The following is a 17,287-nucleotide window of genomic DNA, read 5'->3' as shown; positions in this document are numbered from 1 at the left end:
AACTCGGGGCGGACCTCATCAACACCAGGGGCTCTGCCACCAAGGAGTTGTTTAACTGCCTCAGTGACCTCGCCCCCGGAAATTGGCGGGTCATTCCCCTCATCCCCAGACTCTGCTTCCTCCTCGGAAGACGTGTCAGTGGGATTAAGGAGGTCCTCGAAGTATTCCTTCCACCGCCTGACAATTTTCTCAGTCGACGTCAGCAGCGCTCCGCCAGCACTATACACAGTGCAGGTAGAGCACCGCTTTCCCCTCCTGAGACGTCTGACGGTTTGCCAGAATCTCTTCGAGGCAGCCCGAAAGTCTTTTTCCATGGCCTCTCCGAACTCCTCCCACACCCGAGTTTTTGCTTCAGCCACTGCCCGAGCCGCATTCCGCTTGGCCTGTCGATACCTGTCGGCTGCCTCCGGAGTCCCACAGGCTAACCAAGCCCGATAGGACTCCTTCTTCAGCCTGGTGGCTCCCTTCACCTCTGGTGTCCACCATTTGGTTCGGGGATTACCACCACGGCAGGCACCAACCACCTTGCGGCCGCAGCTCAATGCAGCAGCTTCGGCAATGGAGACGCTGAACATGGTCCATTCGGAAGCTCTGCCGGAGGTGTGCGTTGAAGATCTCGCGGACTGGGGCCTCTGCTAGACGTTCCCAGCACACCCTCACTACGCGTTTAGGTGCATCAGGTCTGTCCAGCGTCTTCCCCCGCCACCTGATCCAACTCACCACCAGGTGGTGATCAGTTGACAGCTCAGCCCCTCTCTTTACCCGAGTGTCCAGAACATATGGTCGCAGGTCTGCTGATACGATTACAAAATCGATCATCGACCTACGGCCTAGAGCATCCTGGTGCCATGTGCACTTATGGACACTCTTATGTTCGAACAGGGTGTTCGTTATGGCCAAACTGTGATTAGCACAGAAGTCCAATAACAGAGCACCGCTCGGGTTCAGATCAGGGAGGCCGTTCCTCCCAATCACGCCCCTCCAGGTCTCGCTGTCGTTACCCACGTGAGCATTGAAGTCTCCCAGCAGGACAACAGAGTCTCCAGGTGGAGCACCCTCCAGCACCCCCCCCCCCCCCCCCCCCCCCCCCAGGGACTCTAAGAAGGCTGGGTACTCTGAACTGCCACTCGGCGCATAAGCGCAGATGACAGTCAGGACCCGTTCCCCGACCCTAAGGCGCAGGGAACAAACCCTCTCGTCCACCGGGAAAAACCCCAACGTACCGGCAGCAAGCCGAGGGGATATTAGGATACCCACCCCAGCCCGCCGCCTCTCACCAGGGGCAACTCCAGACTGAGACAGAGTCCAGCCCCTCTCCAGGAGACTGGTTCCAGAGCCCAAGCCATGTGTAGAGGTGAGCCCGACTATATCTAGCCGGTACCTCTCAACCTCACGCACTAACTCAGGCTCCTTCCCCACCAGAAAGGTGACATTCCATGTCCCTATTGCCAGTCTTGGCAGCCGGGGGTCAGTCCGCCAGGGCCTCCGCTCCTGGCCGCCACCCGGCACACAATGCACCCGACCCCTATGGCGCCTCCTGCGGGTGGTGGGCCTGCGGGAGGATGGGCCCATGTCTCCTCTTCGGGCTGTGCCCGGCCGGGCCCCATGGACTAAGGCCCGGCCACCAGATGCTTGCCCTCGGGCACCCTCCCCGGGCCTGGCTCCAGGGCGGGGCCCCGGTAACCCTATCCCGGGCAGGGTAAACTGTTCCCTCGATGTCCTTTTCATAAGGGTCTTATGAATCGCTCTTTGTCTGGTCCCTCACCCAGGGCCAATTTGCCATGGGAGACCCTACCAGGGAGGCAAAAGCCCCCAGACAACATAGCCCCTGGGATCCCTGTGACACACAAACCCCTCCACCACGATAAGGTAGCGATTCAAGGAGGGGCGACCATTAGACATATTTAATGAATTACATATGAAAAATGTTTAGGATATAAATATGATATATTTTAGGCCCTAGTATATTTATATTATTGTTAATGAAATGAAACTAATCTCAAAAGCTAGATTCAACACAGACAATGAAAAATTTGAACTTTCTCCAGTAAGACAAATTATATAAAGATTTTTGCCTCCATCTCTGTCAAACAATGCAATCCAAAATCTCTCTCTTGTACTGTCTCAACAGTTAGGCAACAGGAGCTTTGCTTCATAGTTTAGACTGTCATATTTGATCTTAGTGTCCTTCATAGGATGCTGAGTCAGGATACGGCTCCTGGCTTAAAGCTCATGTTGAATACATATATTTCCACTGCCGATATTGACCATGCCACAGCTGTTGAAGCCTTTTTATTCAGCTATATTTTAACATGTTAAGGAGCATTTATTGCTGCGGTTTAAAGCAGCTACTGCTGCCTTAGTAAGTAACTGGCTGCAGACAGCAGACATTTGAAAAAAAAAACACCTCTGAATTTATAAACTTATAAAACAAAAAATTTATTTTTTATAAAGAAAACTGTGCAAAAAATATTTGAGCAGATAGATGTGTGGTGTTGTCTGCAGGTCCAGGGTAGTAGACTGGAGTGATGGACCTAGCATGCAGCAGCTACAACAATGGTGTGTGTGATATAGTTATAAGACCCTTTATATTTACACAAAATAATAGCAACAAGCCAAACCATTTTCAAGATTCAAGATTTAAATTTTTATCAATTTTCAATAATTTTATCAAGCAGTAGTTCAGATCAGACAAGTGAGCTCCTTACCAAAGACAGCTTGTTACATCCTCATCTTCTGTCCAATCAACAGACTGCCTGTTCAGAGAATTTGTAATATTATCTGGTCGAACTATTACATTTACAGTGGAGCCTGATAATACATTGAGTTGAGGTCTGCAACCAGATGTGCATGGTTGTGTTTCGCTGAGTGGCCATCTGGCAGCAACATAAGGATGTTTTATAGTTGGTCATATTTTGGAAAATTAATCTTACTAAACTGACTGAAACTACTTTTATTTTTTCTTAGGAACAATACATGCTCATTGTTATGATGATTTTTTTAACCATAAAAGCTATGTAATACTGTACAACAGATTGATGGGACAGCAATGCAGTGGACTCAGGACTAGCCTTAAAATCTTCTGATTTTAAACATTTCTTCAGCAGTAAAGTAATCCAGTGACTTTGTTACACAGCAAGCAATACGTGTTGATAATTGATGTGGCAAACTTACAATTTGTAGACAAATATACTTTAAAACAGCACTTATGTTGCTGCCATGGCATAACTCAACTTAACACAGTAACCAGAAAACTTTGAATAAATCTTTGAATAAATCCCCAACAGTGTCACCAGCAAAGCACCCCCATACTATCACACCTTCTCCTCCATGCTTCACGGTGGGAAGCATGCATGTAGAGACCATCAGTTCACCTATTGTGCGTCACACAAAGACACAGCGGGAGGAACCAAAGATCTGAAATTTCGACTCATCCGACCAAAAAACTGATTTCCACTGGTCTAATGTCCATTCTTTGTATTTCTTGGCCCAAACTCTACTTGTTCCTTTCCATTAGTAGTGGTTTCTCAGCAGCTATTTAACCATGAAGGCCCAAACCCCAATAAGAAGGCAAGAAATTCCACAAACCCCTCCTGACAAGGCACACCTGAGAAGCATTTCAAGTGACTACATCATGAAGCTCATTGAGAGAAGGCCAAGGGTTTGCAGCACTGTCAACAAAGCAATGGGTGTCTACTTTCATAAATCTAAAATAAAAGACATATTTAGTTATTGAATTATTTAACTTTTTTTCTTTGCTACATAATTTCATTAATCTTATTTCATACATTTTTTGTCTTCAGTATGTATCTACAAAGTAGAAAGTAGTAAAATAAGGAAAAAACGTTAAATGAGAAGGTGTGTCCAAACTTTTGACTGGTAGTGTAACTACCAGTATTGGGAATAACGGCGTTACAAGTAACGGCGTTACTAACGGCATTACTTTTTTCAGTAACGAGTAATCTAACTAATCACTATTCCTATCGTTGCAACACCGTTACCGTTACTAACAACAAAATACGGTGCGGTCGCGTTACTATTTTTCAACAAACAGACGGTTGAAGCTTACCGCATCTTATATCAGTTGCACGGAAGTAGCTGTAAGTAATCTGGGCACAACAGCTTTAAGCAGCTGCGCGTGCTCCCGCAGACGGCAATCACGATCACTTTTTGGCACAACACCTGGAGCTAATGGGGCAAAACAATCGCATGAGTGCTGCTGTTTGACTGAGGAAGAATAAAGTAGTCGTGGTAAGCCAATCACATAACCACTTCAAGATTGCAAAGCAACAAGGTGATATATACCAGTTTTTAAATTGTGTTGATAGGCCACGTAAAACCAGTCATGATAAACAATATATATATGCGTGTTTTTTCCTCAATAGTTTCGTCACGTTTATTGTCTAAGGACAGCGCTAGCAAGCACTCTCTTCTTATGACCAAAAAATGTAAAAAAGAATAAAACAACAAGCAGCCCGTTCGTATTGGTGGAAAACTGTACCATGTCGACCAATCAAAAAATGATATGGCAACATGAAATTTGGTTGTTTAGGAAGAGGTTTTAGGAGTGATGGCGAGAGAGAGAGAGAGAGAGAGAGAGAAAGAGAATTAAAAAATGTTTGTGGTTGTTACAGTTAAAAATATAACTTTTTCCACTTGGATTTTATGTTTTTTGTCTGATTTTAGATCAACTGTGTTAATACAGTATGTCAAAATGAAAACATAACTGTAAATTCAGACATTTGAGGTTGTGCTGAATAGAATGATACTAAACAAGGCAAATTACATAGTTTTTAGAGGTCGAATGTAGAGGTAAAATCAAAAGTAGTCAAAAAATGGCCAATTATAACCTGGACCCAGACGGTTAAACGTTTTTGTTAAAGTAACGCAATAGTTACTTTTCAAGTAATTAATTACTTTTAGAATATTGTAACTCAGTTACTAACTCGGTTACTTTTTTGAAGAAGTAACTAGTAACTATAATTAATTACTTTTTCAAAGTAACTTGCCGAACACTGGTAACTACAAGTTTGTTAACCATGTCTCGGGTTCTGAAGATTGTCTAAACATTCCTTAGCATGAGTAAATGACATCCTCACTTACACCTTTTCCATTTTTACACTGCATTGTTTTAAACAAACAAAAGCACTTTGGAGACCTCACACTGTAAAATCTAATTAGTTCCCAGAACTCAAAAAAATTGAGGAAACTCATTGCCGCAAAAAAATTGAGTAAAGCTTAGCTAAAAATGACTAAATTAGGACAACTTATTTATTTTGAGTACTCTGTATGATAGGTTTGTAGCTTGAACCTATTCGCTGGAACGTTGAAGACAATATAATTACACAGCAAGCAAGACACGAAGTAGGCAAAGTTCTTCATGTTTCTCGTGCACGGGAGAGAACCGGACAAACGCCGTTCCTTCGCTTGACCCCAGTTGCTCTCGTCTGCTCCCCCGTAACACTGCTCTTTTATTGAGGTTACATGAATATGCATAGGTTCATTAACATATGACGTCTACATACACACAAAGAGTACGTTGCCTTTGTGTGTGTGTGTGTGTGTGTGTGTGTGGGGTCAGAGTGTGACCCCATAAATAACTTCCCTAAACCTGCTGGTCTGGAAATCCAACAGTTCATCAAACCAAAAGGCACTTAGACTAAGACAGATATAGCTATGTTAATCCTACCATAAAACAATAAGACAAGGTACGACCTCTCCCATGCTCCCAGAGTGCTCTCTAATGCACACAAAGTTTGCAGACTATCAAGGATCAAACCTCTACCAATCTAAAACTAATTATAAAACTCTAAGCATATATAAGTAGATATTTCTAAGCATAAATGACAATCAACAATACAAAACCTACCACTGTACAAGCTCATTAGTTCCTAGAACTCAAAAAAATTAAGGAAACTCATTGCCTCAAAAAAACTAAGTAAAGCTTACTTAAGATGACTGTTAGGACAACCTATACAGTGCAAGTCTGCAGTATTAAGAATAACTTGATATATCTGACTGTACAATACTAATTGTTTACTTACAGACAAACATTTCAAGTTCAACTAAATAAAAAAAATTTGTGGTAACCTGAATATGATTAAAAATAATTAACAACACTTTTTTTAATGATGTTAAAATCAGCCCAACTTTTATTTTCAAATACAACAAAGTATAACAGCCAACATACTGGACACTGTTCTGCTGAACAACAAACAATTATATTGCCATCACTGTTATAATCTTACAATGAAACAAAGTCTCAGATGTAATTATTCTGAAAATAGGTTTAGGCCTACCACAATTTTGTTTTGTACTTACATTACTTATATAATCAAAATAAAATATTTGTTGTTCTGTCACAATTGCAGTCTCTAATTTAAACAACACATTCGTTTTTCATTCCAACACAGGAGCTGGAATGTTGTATTATTTTAAGGATGGCTTGTTTCCAGTCCAGGCATTACTGCCTGAATGACTATCATGGATCGAGGTGATCCAAATGTAGGTGCAGAAGAAAGTCTTTAACTTCCCTTCAGTACAGTGGCAGTGGATGTGGGTTGGAGATGCAATGACCTTGAACCTGCAGGCGATCACTGACCACACCATCTGTGACGGAGGACTCATCTCTTCTGTTGTCCTGCAAGCAAACAATCATATTTTTTTGGAACATGAACTTAATTGCTTTCTTAAAACATTTTTTCTGCATTTGGTATAAAACAGACTCCAATTTACACAATATCAGGCGCCCTCCCCACCGGAGAGGTGACATTCAATGTCCCAATTGTCAGTCTGGATAGCTGTGACCACCACCCAACATACAATAATGTCATGAAAGCATCATTTTAAAAAGGGCTATGCAAACATGGCCAATAACTTTCATTCTAATGATGTGCAAAATGATTTGGGCACAAAACAAATTTTGTTGTTAGAAAACTTGCAGACTTCACTATATACAGTGTAGACCCTCTAAACTAAGTTTGGGGGATGTGATCTTTCAAGAAATGCAGACCGAACTGTTGTTGTTTGTTTACTTACACAGCATGTCTTGTAGAATTAACTGGAGTCACCAGCAACAGCATAGTGCAGTCATATCTCAAGTCTAATAACAGAAGACAGGAAAAGATCAGTAAAGAAACAACTTCCCCAAACCAAAGCACAAATAAAACAATAAGTAAAACAGGCTGATCTAATGTATGATTAAAGTTCAGCCTGATTAATATAAATGTCACTGATAGTTGCTAATATATTGGAAAACCAAAATACTTACCACTGAGTTGATGTCTTTCTGTCCAACAACAGGAGTGCTGGTCCCGAGCCTCAAAGACAGTAAGAAGCAAGCAAAGGGAGAAAAAGCAGAACATTTTTCAGAACCCGATTTGATCCTTAATGGCTGTGCAATCATTGTAGCATAGAGTTTGCTTATGTTGTTAAATAAGGGCTAGATTTGACATTAATAGATGTTCAAAAGCTGCCACAAAGCATGAAAAAAATAAACGTCTCTGAAAACTTTGGTGCATTTTTGCAAATATGTGATGTCTTGATAAATCGAGCAGATACTTGAACTTTACACAGCTGCATTCTCGCCTGAAAATATCTTAAAAGTTTATTTTGTGACCCAGAAAAAGTAATACGTTTTTTAGCCGCGCTCCTCCGCCATTGCCGCGCTTACAAGTAGGCACAGGCTCCAACAACCGTGGCCGACAAATGCGATCCTCCTTTTCCCCAGACTACCCTTTCTTGGTCACAAAATAACCTTTTACGATATTTTCAGCCGAGAATGTAGCTGTGTAATGCTCAAATATCTACTTAATTTATCAAAATATCACTTATTTGCAAAAGTGCTTCCACGTTTTCGGAGAGCTCCGTTATCCACCAGCGTGATAGCTGACCGGGAGGTCAAGGCTTGATAAGAGTCGGTGAGCACAGCTAACTCCTGGCATATTGTTTTCAAACCCCCCCCCCCCCCCCCCCCCCGTGGTCTTTTGCTACTCAGGTTAAACATGATATATATAATTAGTTAGTTAGTTAGTTAGTTATGGCTATGGATTGAAAATACCCCCCACACCACACCACACCCCACTCCTAACGGCTGCACCTCCCGTAGAATTTTGTCTGGGCTCTTATCTCACTTTTTTTTTTCAAATAATCAACAGAAAATTTCACAGACATAGTTTTATGTAAGGTTTTTAAGGCTGTGGTGTTAATTTTTAAGTAACATGAGCCCAGCGGCAGCAGCAACGCTAGGCTAACACTAACTAGCTAGCAAGATTATAAACCTGGTGCTAAACGAAGAGAAGCCACAAAATCAGTTTGAATAAGAGTAAACATTTACTCACCAAGTCACACTGTTAGACTTTTCATCGCCACTTTACGGTAACATACTGGCGTCACTGTTGCCAGCGTCGTACCGTGACGCCGTGTTACTGTAGCTTACTGTTCTGCAGGATGATACCGTCTTTTGCTGGTGTGGTATAATACTCTTGGACAAATTATGGTAACGCACCGTAGCCTTTTTTACGGTATCTCACTGGCGACAGCGACGCCAGTGAGATACCGTTATGTCGTAAATTACGCCAACAAAGCAACATCATACTGTGATTAAAAAATTGGTATACTACCGTTTATTCACGGTATGTCACTGTAAGCCCGCTGCAAGGTAATAAACTGCAATATATTAACCAGTAACTTACCGTTATCACGCATAATCAGTACCAAAAATATTCATCTCTGCTAGAGGTTACTGTGTCCCAACAGGCAGTCATTTACTGTTTAACAGGTCGTAATTTTACCGTAATTTCAGTTAACAGTAACATACTGTAAGAGACTGGAGGGTTCCAAAAAAATTGGATAGATAGATACACACACACAAAATATAATTCATGTGCTTTACACCACTTTATTTATTATCACTGATTTTTCCCTGCTGAAATACACATTTCCAAAATCAAAAACTGAAAAGAACTGAAAACATTTTCATTGAGGAAGCACTTGTTTTTACTAAACCATCCATTATTTTCTCAGATGGTTGTACAAACAATAACGATATTATGTCATATCCATATCATGGCAGACAACATATGCTCAAGTGTTGGGTTTTCTTAGTTATATTTTGTAGGGTCTTAAACCTACAGTGTGAAGTGCCTTGGCATTCATTTTGTTGGCACCATACAAATAAACTGAATTGTAATGAATATAATATCAAGCCCCACACTTCTGCCTTTATATACACTTTGTCCAAAATACTGGCTCAAACCACCAAATCAATGCACAAAGCCAGGTCCACAAGGACATGGATGAGCGTGTGTGGTGTGAAGGAACTTGACTGACCTGCACTGAACCCTGATCTTGCTTTGTGGACTGAGTTCATTGATTTGTAGGGTGAGCCAATACATGTGACAATTAGAGTGTAAGTAGCTGAAGTAATTTTTAACAAATGGGTAAAAGAAGGAAAAAAAATCAAAACTGTTGCACTCAAAAAACCTATTGGACAGAGACAGCGTCTTGCAAGATGGCAAGAGAGCTTGTCTTCATTGTTGCTCGTCTTGTGTAAATGTCCAGAACACATGGGCCATGGATCATCTGTGGAGACATGGGTAACAACACATTGGTCACCTAAATTATACAAGAAATTCACTAAAAATGGCAAAAACAGTTACCTAATTTGAAGTTCTCCACTCAAATTCAGTAAGCTGCTGGAGGAAAGTTGTGACATGAGGGTTAATGTGAACAACCTTTCGCTTCACAGTGGTCCCAGTCTTTCTGCTTGTCCCAAACTTGGAGGTACATTTTGTTCCCTCTTCAGGGTTTATCCTTACAAAAAACCTTGCACACGCCGACTCCTGGTATTCCAGGTTCAATACATAGAATGAACCAAACAAGACTGATATTGCATCAGCAAAGATGTTCTCTTTGTCCAGCTCAACAATTACACGCCCCTCTGCACTCACCATCTAGCAGGTGGCGGTCATTGAACTTTGTCCTTAAATGTATAGGGGCAACATGTTGTCATTATGCAACATAAAATAATTTCAATACTTCACTTCTTCACACTGTCTAGATAGTGTTGAAATCTCCCAATTCTTTTAATCTTTGGGCTGAAGGAAGGACAATACTCGGTGTATAAATGCTCAATCAGCAATCATTTATTTCCATACAATTCAACACTTATGAGCATTAGAACCATCATGATGGGGAGACCTGCCTGCAGAGGGTCACAGCGAGTCTCAAAATGGTGACGGGTTACACAGCCTCTTATAGCTCCTAGCGGCCCCCACCTAGTCGTAAAAGCCTAAACATTCACATTCTTTCTCTCTTACGGCGCCTAAGTTATGACCTCGGCTCCTTGTTTCTCTGCTCTCTGTAAGGTGGGGGTATGGAATGTGGTCTATCTCCCCTGTCTTAGACACAGAGTCTCCTGAACAATCTTTCTTTTTATGATTCAACAGTAAAGCATGTCAAGAAAACAGTGTAACACATTCACAGCAGATCAAGGATACAGAGTGATGCACACTTATCTAATGAACTACAAAAATGATTATGTTCTTTTAACCGAAAAGTATAATGAGGACTAAACTACATACACAGCACACCATCTAAACTAAAGGATAATATATGTCCTACAGCTGTTATCATAATTCAACTACTTTGATTACATATATAAGGTAACATATGATAACAGAATAATATCACAATAGTCATAAAGCAAATAGCTACGTACTGTTAATTATTAATGGCCTTATGTACATAAGTCCGTTTTAACATATTATAATTGTACATAATTGGGAATTATTCTGCACATTAAACACACCTAACAAACAGTCAGCCCAGTTAAATTACCAGAGATAAATCAACTGTATGGTTATTTTGGAGTTCATAGTTTGTGCTGCTGTTAAACTTTACAGTATTGACTTCAGTATTTCTGCTGTTGGTGTAGCTAGACTACTACGTTGATCAGTAATATGTAATGTGAAATTTGAAATTGTTACTTGGCTGGATTCACTGAGACACTTGTCCAAGAACCTTGGTTTATAGAGGAAATTACAGAAATTTGAGCTAACAAAACAGAGACTGGATACCTGTGTCCACGAAAAGCTCCTGTGCCAAACAGAAATTCTAATATGGTCTAATCAGCTCTATTTCATAAATGACTTCTTACCAAGCATAATCAGCCTTGGGGTGATGGGCAGGTTGCTCTCTGCTTCAAGGGACATCCTGGTAGATGTTTCCTGCCAGAAAAAGGACCAAGATATTTTATGTAACAAATAAAAAAATATAACAGGACAGCAAGCAACAGCATTAAACATAGAGCTGTATGAAAAAAGCTTACATCTGCTAAGACAAAGAGGGAGTCTTCATCTTCCTTGTAATACTTCATCATGAGAAGTATGGCTGCTGTGCCAACCTTGTTGTTGGCCAAAACTCCCTCACTTTCTATCTGCTGGATGAGTGTCCTTATACCAAGGTTCCATTTGAGCTTCTGGGTGGAGAAATAGTTAACAATCCTTCTGCCTTTGGTTATGAGGGCCTGACCTAAGCGCTCACAGATATCAATGCCTGTGAGTTTGTAAAAGTGGTTCGAAAAACCTTTCCGAGTAAACAAGAATGACCACTGCTCCTGAATTTCAGCTACTGAAAGTGAGGGACAACTGTTGATAAGCTGCTGCTGAGAAATATATGTGAGGCACATGAAGTCATCCACATCAGGTCTCTCCACAGCTCCAGGTCCTTCTGAATTAAAAATTGTTAACAAGATGCGTTTCTTTTCCTCTAAAGAAGCTGGCGTTTCCCCCTCAGGAAGTTCAACTGGCTGCCAATTTATACAGCCATAGCTATCCACAAGGCATCTAACTTTTTTATGTGAGGTTGCATTACTGTTGGAACTGCAGTCTTCCTCATTCCTGGTTCTCTTTGTTTGACGAAGTCTATGTGTTGTATTATCTCGATTAACATGTTCAACTCTAGATTTGATGCTTCTTAGTAGTGAATAATGTCCACAACCCAGTCTTTCTCCCTTTTCAGTAAAATCTGCAAATGTTTGAGGGTATCTGTCTACAATGATCTTAGCAACCTCTTCACAAGATGCACGTTTAATGTTTCTGCAGTTAACATGCATGGCCTCCACAACAATTCTAATCATACTTCTTTCCTCTGGATGACCTCTGTCTCCTCTTGTGATTGCATGCGACAGTTGGAGTGGAAATCATTCCCAAGCTCCAGAGTAATGGTGTCATTCAAATTCTTTGGTCTGCCATCTAAAAAAAAAGAGAGATGGTGTTAGATTCAGTGTCTACTTTTGTTACAGCTGCAAAGAAATTCCTCTATGATGCTCTGTACAGGGAGTGCAGAATTATTAGGCAAGTTGTATTTTTGAGGAATAATGTTATTATTGAACAACAACCATGTTCTCAATGAACCCAAAAAACTCATTAATATCAAAGCTGAATGTTTTTGGAAGTAGTTTTTAGTTTGTTTTTAGTTTTAGCTATTTTAGGGGGATATCTGTGTGTGTAGGTGACTATTACTGTGCATAATTATTAGGCAACTTAACAAAAAACAAATATATACCCATTTCAATTATTTATTTTTACCAGTGAAACCAATATAACATCTCCACATTCACAAATATACATTTCTGACATTCAAAAACAAATCAGCGAACAATATAGCCACCTTTCTTTGCAAGGACACTCAAAAGCCTGCCATCCATGGATTCTGTCAGTGTTTTGATCTGTTCACCATCAACATTACATGCAGCAGCAACCACAGCCTCCCAGACACTGTTCAGAGAGGTGTACTGTTTTCCCTCCTTGTAAATCTGACATTTGATGATTGACCACAGGTTCTCAATGGGGTTCAGATCAGGTGAACAAGGTGGCCATGTCATTAGTTTTTCTTCTTTTATACCCTTTCTTGCCAGCCACGCTGTGGAGTACTTGGACGCATGTGATGGAGCATTGTCCTGCATGAAAATCATTTTTTTCTTGAAGGATGCAGACTTCTTCCTGTACCACTGCTTGAAGAAGGTGTCTTCCAGAAACTGGCAGTAGGACTGGGAGTTGAGCTTGACTCCATCCTCAACCCGAAAAGGCCCCACAAGCTCATCTTTGATGATACCAGCCCAAACCAGTACTCCACCTCCACCTTGCTGGCGTCTGAGTCGGACTGGAGCTCTCTGCCCTTTACCAATCCAGCCACGTGGTGGTCGTCTTTCAGCCTTTCTTACCTTGGCCATGTCTCTGAGTATTGCACACCTTGTGCTTTTGGGCACTCCAGTGATGTTGCAGCTCTGAAATATGGCCAAACTGGTGGCAAGTGGCATCTTGGCAGCTGCACGCTTGACTTTTCTTAGTTCATGGGCAGTTATTTGGCGCCTTGGTTTTTCCACACGCTTCTTGCAACCCTGTTGACTATTTTGAATGAAACGCTTGATTGTTCGATGATTACGCTTCAGAAGCTTTGCAATTTTGAGACTGCTGCATCCCTCTGCAAGATATCTCACTATTTTTGACTTTTCTGAGCCTGTCAAGTCCTTCTTTTGACCCATTTTGCCAAAGGAAAGGATGTTGCCTAATAATTATGCACACCTGATATAGGGTGTTGATGTCATTAGACCACACCCCTTCTCATTACAGAGATGCACATCACCTAATATGCTTAATTGGTAAATGGTAAATGGCCTGTATTTATATAGTGCTTTACTAGTCCCTAAGGACCCCAAAGCGCTTTACATATCCAGTCATCCACCCATTCACACACACATTCACACACTGGTGATGGCAAGCTACATTGTAGCCACAGCCACCCTGGGGTGCACTGACACCCCAGGCTTTCGAGCCTTTACAGCTTGGAGTAAGACAACATGCATGAAGAGGATGATGTGGACAAAATACTCATTTGCCTAATAATTCTGCACTCCCTGTATAGTGCTGGTTGGCAAGAGCATTTTAGCCTGCATTTTTAAATGACACAAAGTCAACTGTCTTCTAATAGATTAACTGTGTCCTGTCCTTGTATTATGGCAAATCCCCCCATTTCTTGTTGCCTTGACTGCTGAACTGTCTACTATGTTCGGACACTTAAGTATTTAGAGCAGCCTTCAAATGGACATAATACTTTCCCCCCCATCTTTGATATGAAATCTGAGAGGGGCACAAAGAGTTGTGAAGTTTTGTGCAGCATACCCACATCCAGGAACTTGACAGCCGAGGTCACCGGTGAACTTATAAAACTCCTCCTTAGTGGTCTCCCTTCTTGTTCTTTGATTCCTAGGCATATGTGAATGAAGGCAGAAAATGTTCTGAAAGTGGCAGGACAGTTCTCAGTTCCACAAGAAAGCCTATAGTTAGCTACATGTTTGTGGCTTTTAACATGCAAACTGAACAATATATATTTGCGTTCACTGAAGCCACAAAATTTAGAAATACACATAGTTGCAAAAAGTTCAGTGACCAATTACCTTTCCAAAATTACATATGCAATGCAAAAAGTAAGAGTATTGTCAATAGGGACCAATTCCCAGTTTTTACCTGATGAAAATTATTCACAAAAGGCTTCAATAAACAGAAAATGTGTGCCAACAAGAGAGCAGTGCACAAAAATGAAAAGATATTTGAGCTCGACTCTTTAATGGGTTTAACATGACTTAGTCAGCACCCCGCAACGTACAGGTAGTACAAGCACACCTGAAAACACTGACCAGCTAACAGCTTTAAGCATTTGGGCGCAACCTCGGTAGTTCACCGATTCACCTGTTGCAAACGTCCAAGTTTCTATCAAGTCTCATATATCCATTGGCAACTATTACCTAACTAGTCTTTTGAGTCTCCACATTCATAGATATTGACATTTTGTCTTAGCATTTGAATGAAAATATCCTGGTAGGGTAGCTTGAAAGTCAAAACAAACAGTACTAAGAACGCATTTCTGACTTCTCTCGAATAAGTGAAAAAAACACTTATCTTCAGACTGATTAGCTGGTGTCAAACCAACTTTAATGTGTTCCATGTCAGTCCGTTTTAGGGAAAAAGTATTAAGTGGTTTCATTTAATTTTGAGATACTCCCGCATGGACGAGCAATTTGGAGTCTTGCAGAGTTATCACGAATAGCATACGATCTTCAGATATAATCCAATCAACCTTGCATATAACCCGATTGAACATCCAGTTACCTCTGACTACTTCTAAGTTGCACATGTTAACGGTCTATTCATCAATAGTTAATGGTCATGTTGTTCTCCTGATTTGCAGCTTTGTTTGAGTCTGAGTTGCGGTTTAAACGTGCAAAACTTGAGAAGCAGATCAATAGTTTCTTCTTGTTGTTATTTAATGGTGGTTGGCAACCAGCGAAAGGAGCATTAACCACCTCGAGCAATATTTTCTATCCCCATTGTTGTTTTGAAAGTGAATACCCGACGTGTGCGTCATACGTCACGTTGTACGTCAGGTGAAGGTGTGGTGTCGGCTATCGCACCTGTCGCATTACAAAGCTTTAAAAACGTAACAATCGCTTTAAAAACACAACCCAACGCGCTAAACATGAACAAACATAAACACCCGTGTTACAATATCACGTATATCCAGGACATCTCTTCTGAACAAAGACGAAGTCGTGCTACAAAGGAATTATTTGCTTAGGAGAGTGCATTTAATAGCAGTCTGGCCTGCCACAAAATGCACCGCTAAAAATACAGTTTCTGCTTGTCCCAGAATTTATTCATTTTGAGAGTGAAGTTGTAGGACTGATGCTGGTTAGTTGTGTAGGTTTCATGGATGTGACACCTTAACTTGAGTAAAATGACGACCAGAGCATATTATTAGGTTAGTTCACTGTAGTTAGGCAGAGGTGTCTTAAAAAGTACCACCTTATACAAACCAAATGAAGGTCCAGTATAAGAAAGAATAAGAAGAGAAAAAAGGAACACCCTGCTAAATTAAGTCATTTTTAAACATTACTCTAAATGTAGCCACTAGTTTTTGTTGCTGGCCATACAAAAAATAAGTATACTTATAAGTATACTTCAATTATATTTCCCAAGTATACCTTACCTAGTACGTATACTAATAATGCTTCTTGGGACTATATTGGCCCCCGTTTTAGTACATAACAGTATTCTTGAAATTAACTTTTAGATGTACTTTTTGTTCACCAAAAATGTACTAGCATAATGTCATAATGTCTACAAGAGTATAATTAAATATACTCGACTCTATCAGAATACTAACCTTACAGTATTAATAATGTTTCACATTGTTTGAATAAACAAATACATTTATTAATATATGAGGTTCCATTGAGTTCAAGGAATTAAATTTTAGTGTGGCTGCAACTTACTCCTTAAGTTAAAAATGATGCTGTATATTGTAGTTTATATGTTATACTACTTTCACAGTGAATCGCATTTTATAGTAATACACTCTGAATGAGGATTTAAGTAATTACTCTTAGATCTACAGTGGAAAACAACAGAAATCCGGATGGTGTAATAGTATAATCTCAGTAACATCACCAATTAATACATTTGCTGTATTTTACAGCTGTTTCCATGAGTACGGTGAGTTACCGTAAAAATAATGTAATCTCATGGAATTTTCCCACAATTACATGAAAATTACAGTACTAAACTGCTAGCATCCTTTAGAGTTTTTTTACTGTTGATTTTGCAGTACTAAGCTATGGAAATTACTGCAAAGGCTAACAGTGCAGTGTATCAGGTAAAGATCCACAGCAATGACAATAATCTCTTGAGCTGACGCTTCTCCAGGTTTGCTCAACATATTCCATAACAAATGCTGGCACCATGAACATGCGGACTGATCCAGAGGGCGGAGGACGGTAGTCACGTGGCATTTTCAAAACACATCTTTCATCCTTCCGCACTGAGAAGCAAAACTTCCAGCTTATTTAGTTTTTCTAAGTAAAAATTGAGTTCAGCCTATTTAATATTTTTAATTAAACGCAATATTACATTTTACAGTGCAGAGTATCAGGCAAAGGCTAAAAGCATGAAAATCAAGATGAATTAGTATTGGCAACCCTGCGTTACTTCTTCAGAAAAGGTTTACATCCCTTCACACTTTTCCAAAGCAGTGCATGGTGATGACAGTAAAAAAAAAGCAGAAGTTGTACAGCGTGCAATGTTTGGTAGCATATGCCCCAATGAGAATAATCAGTTTGACTTGTTAAAGAAAGGGGCTAAACTTTGCCATCATGATTTTGTTTGAGCCTGAATAAATTTATTGTTATCCTGCAGGATTTTGTTGCAATCTATAACATCTTTATACCCAC

The 17,287-nt window shown here is 40.5% G+C and overlaps 2 protein-coding genes and 1 long non-coding RNA gene across 3 annotated transcripts in view; 2 read left to right on the top strand and 1 right to left on the bottom strand.

The window, feature by feature from the left end:
- Positions 1-17,287, top strand: part of ntm (neurotrimin) — a 508,104-nt gene that overhangs the window by 253,405 nt on the left and 237,412 nt on the right. The window lies entirely within an intron of this gene.
- LOC145431522 (uncharacterized) overlaps positions 1-17,287 on the top strand; it is a 246,480-nt gene that overhangs the window by 157,166 nt on the left and 72,027 nt on the right. The window lies entirely within an intron of this gene.
- LOC113030468 (uncharacterized) lies at positions 11,168-12,115 on the bottom strand. Its single transcript, XM_080307329.1, has one exon. It carries the CDS (start codon positions 12,113-12,115, stop codon positions 11,168-11,170), a length of 948 nt encoding a protein of 315 aa, XP_080163455.1.

This window comes from Astatotilapia calliptera, chromosome 10 (assembly GCF_964374335.1).
Source record: "Astatotilapia calliptera chromosome 10, fAstCal68.1, whole genome shotgun sequence".
In the NCBI taxonomy this organism is placed as follows: Eukaryota; Metazoa; Chordata; class Actinopteri; order Cichliformes; family Cichlidae; genus Astatotilapia; species Astatotilapia calliptera.
The sequence above is the reverse complement of the archived record's forward strand: the minus strand, read 5'-3'. Positions and strand labels throughout refer to the sequence as shown.

Bases quoted from the DNA above. Each gene is read 5' to 3' on its own strand.
- LOC113030468 (XM_080307329.1), bottom strand. From the start codon at position 12,115: ATGCATGTTAACTGCAGAAACATTAAACGTGCATCTTGTGAAGAGGTT.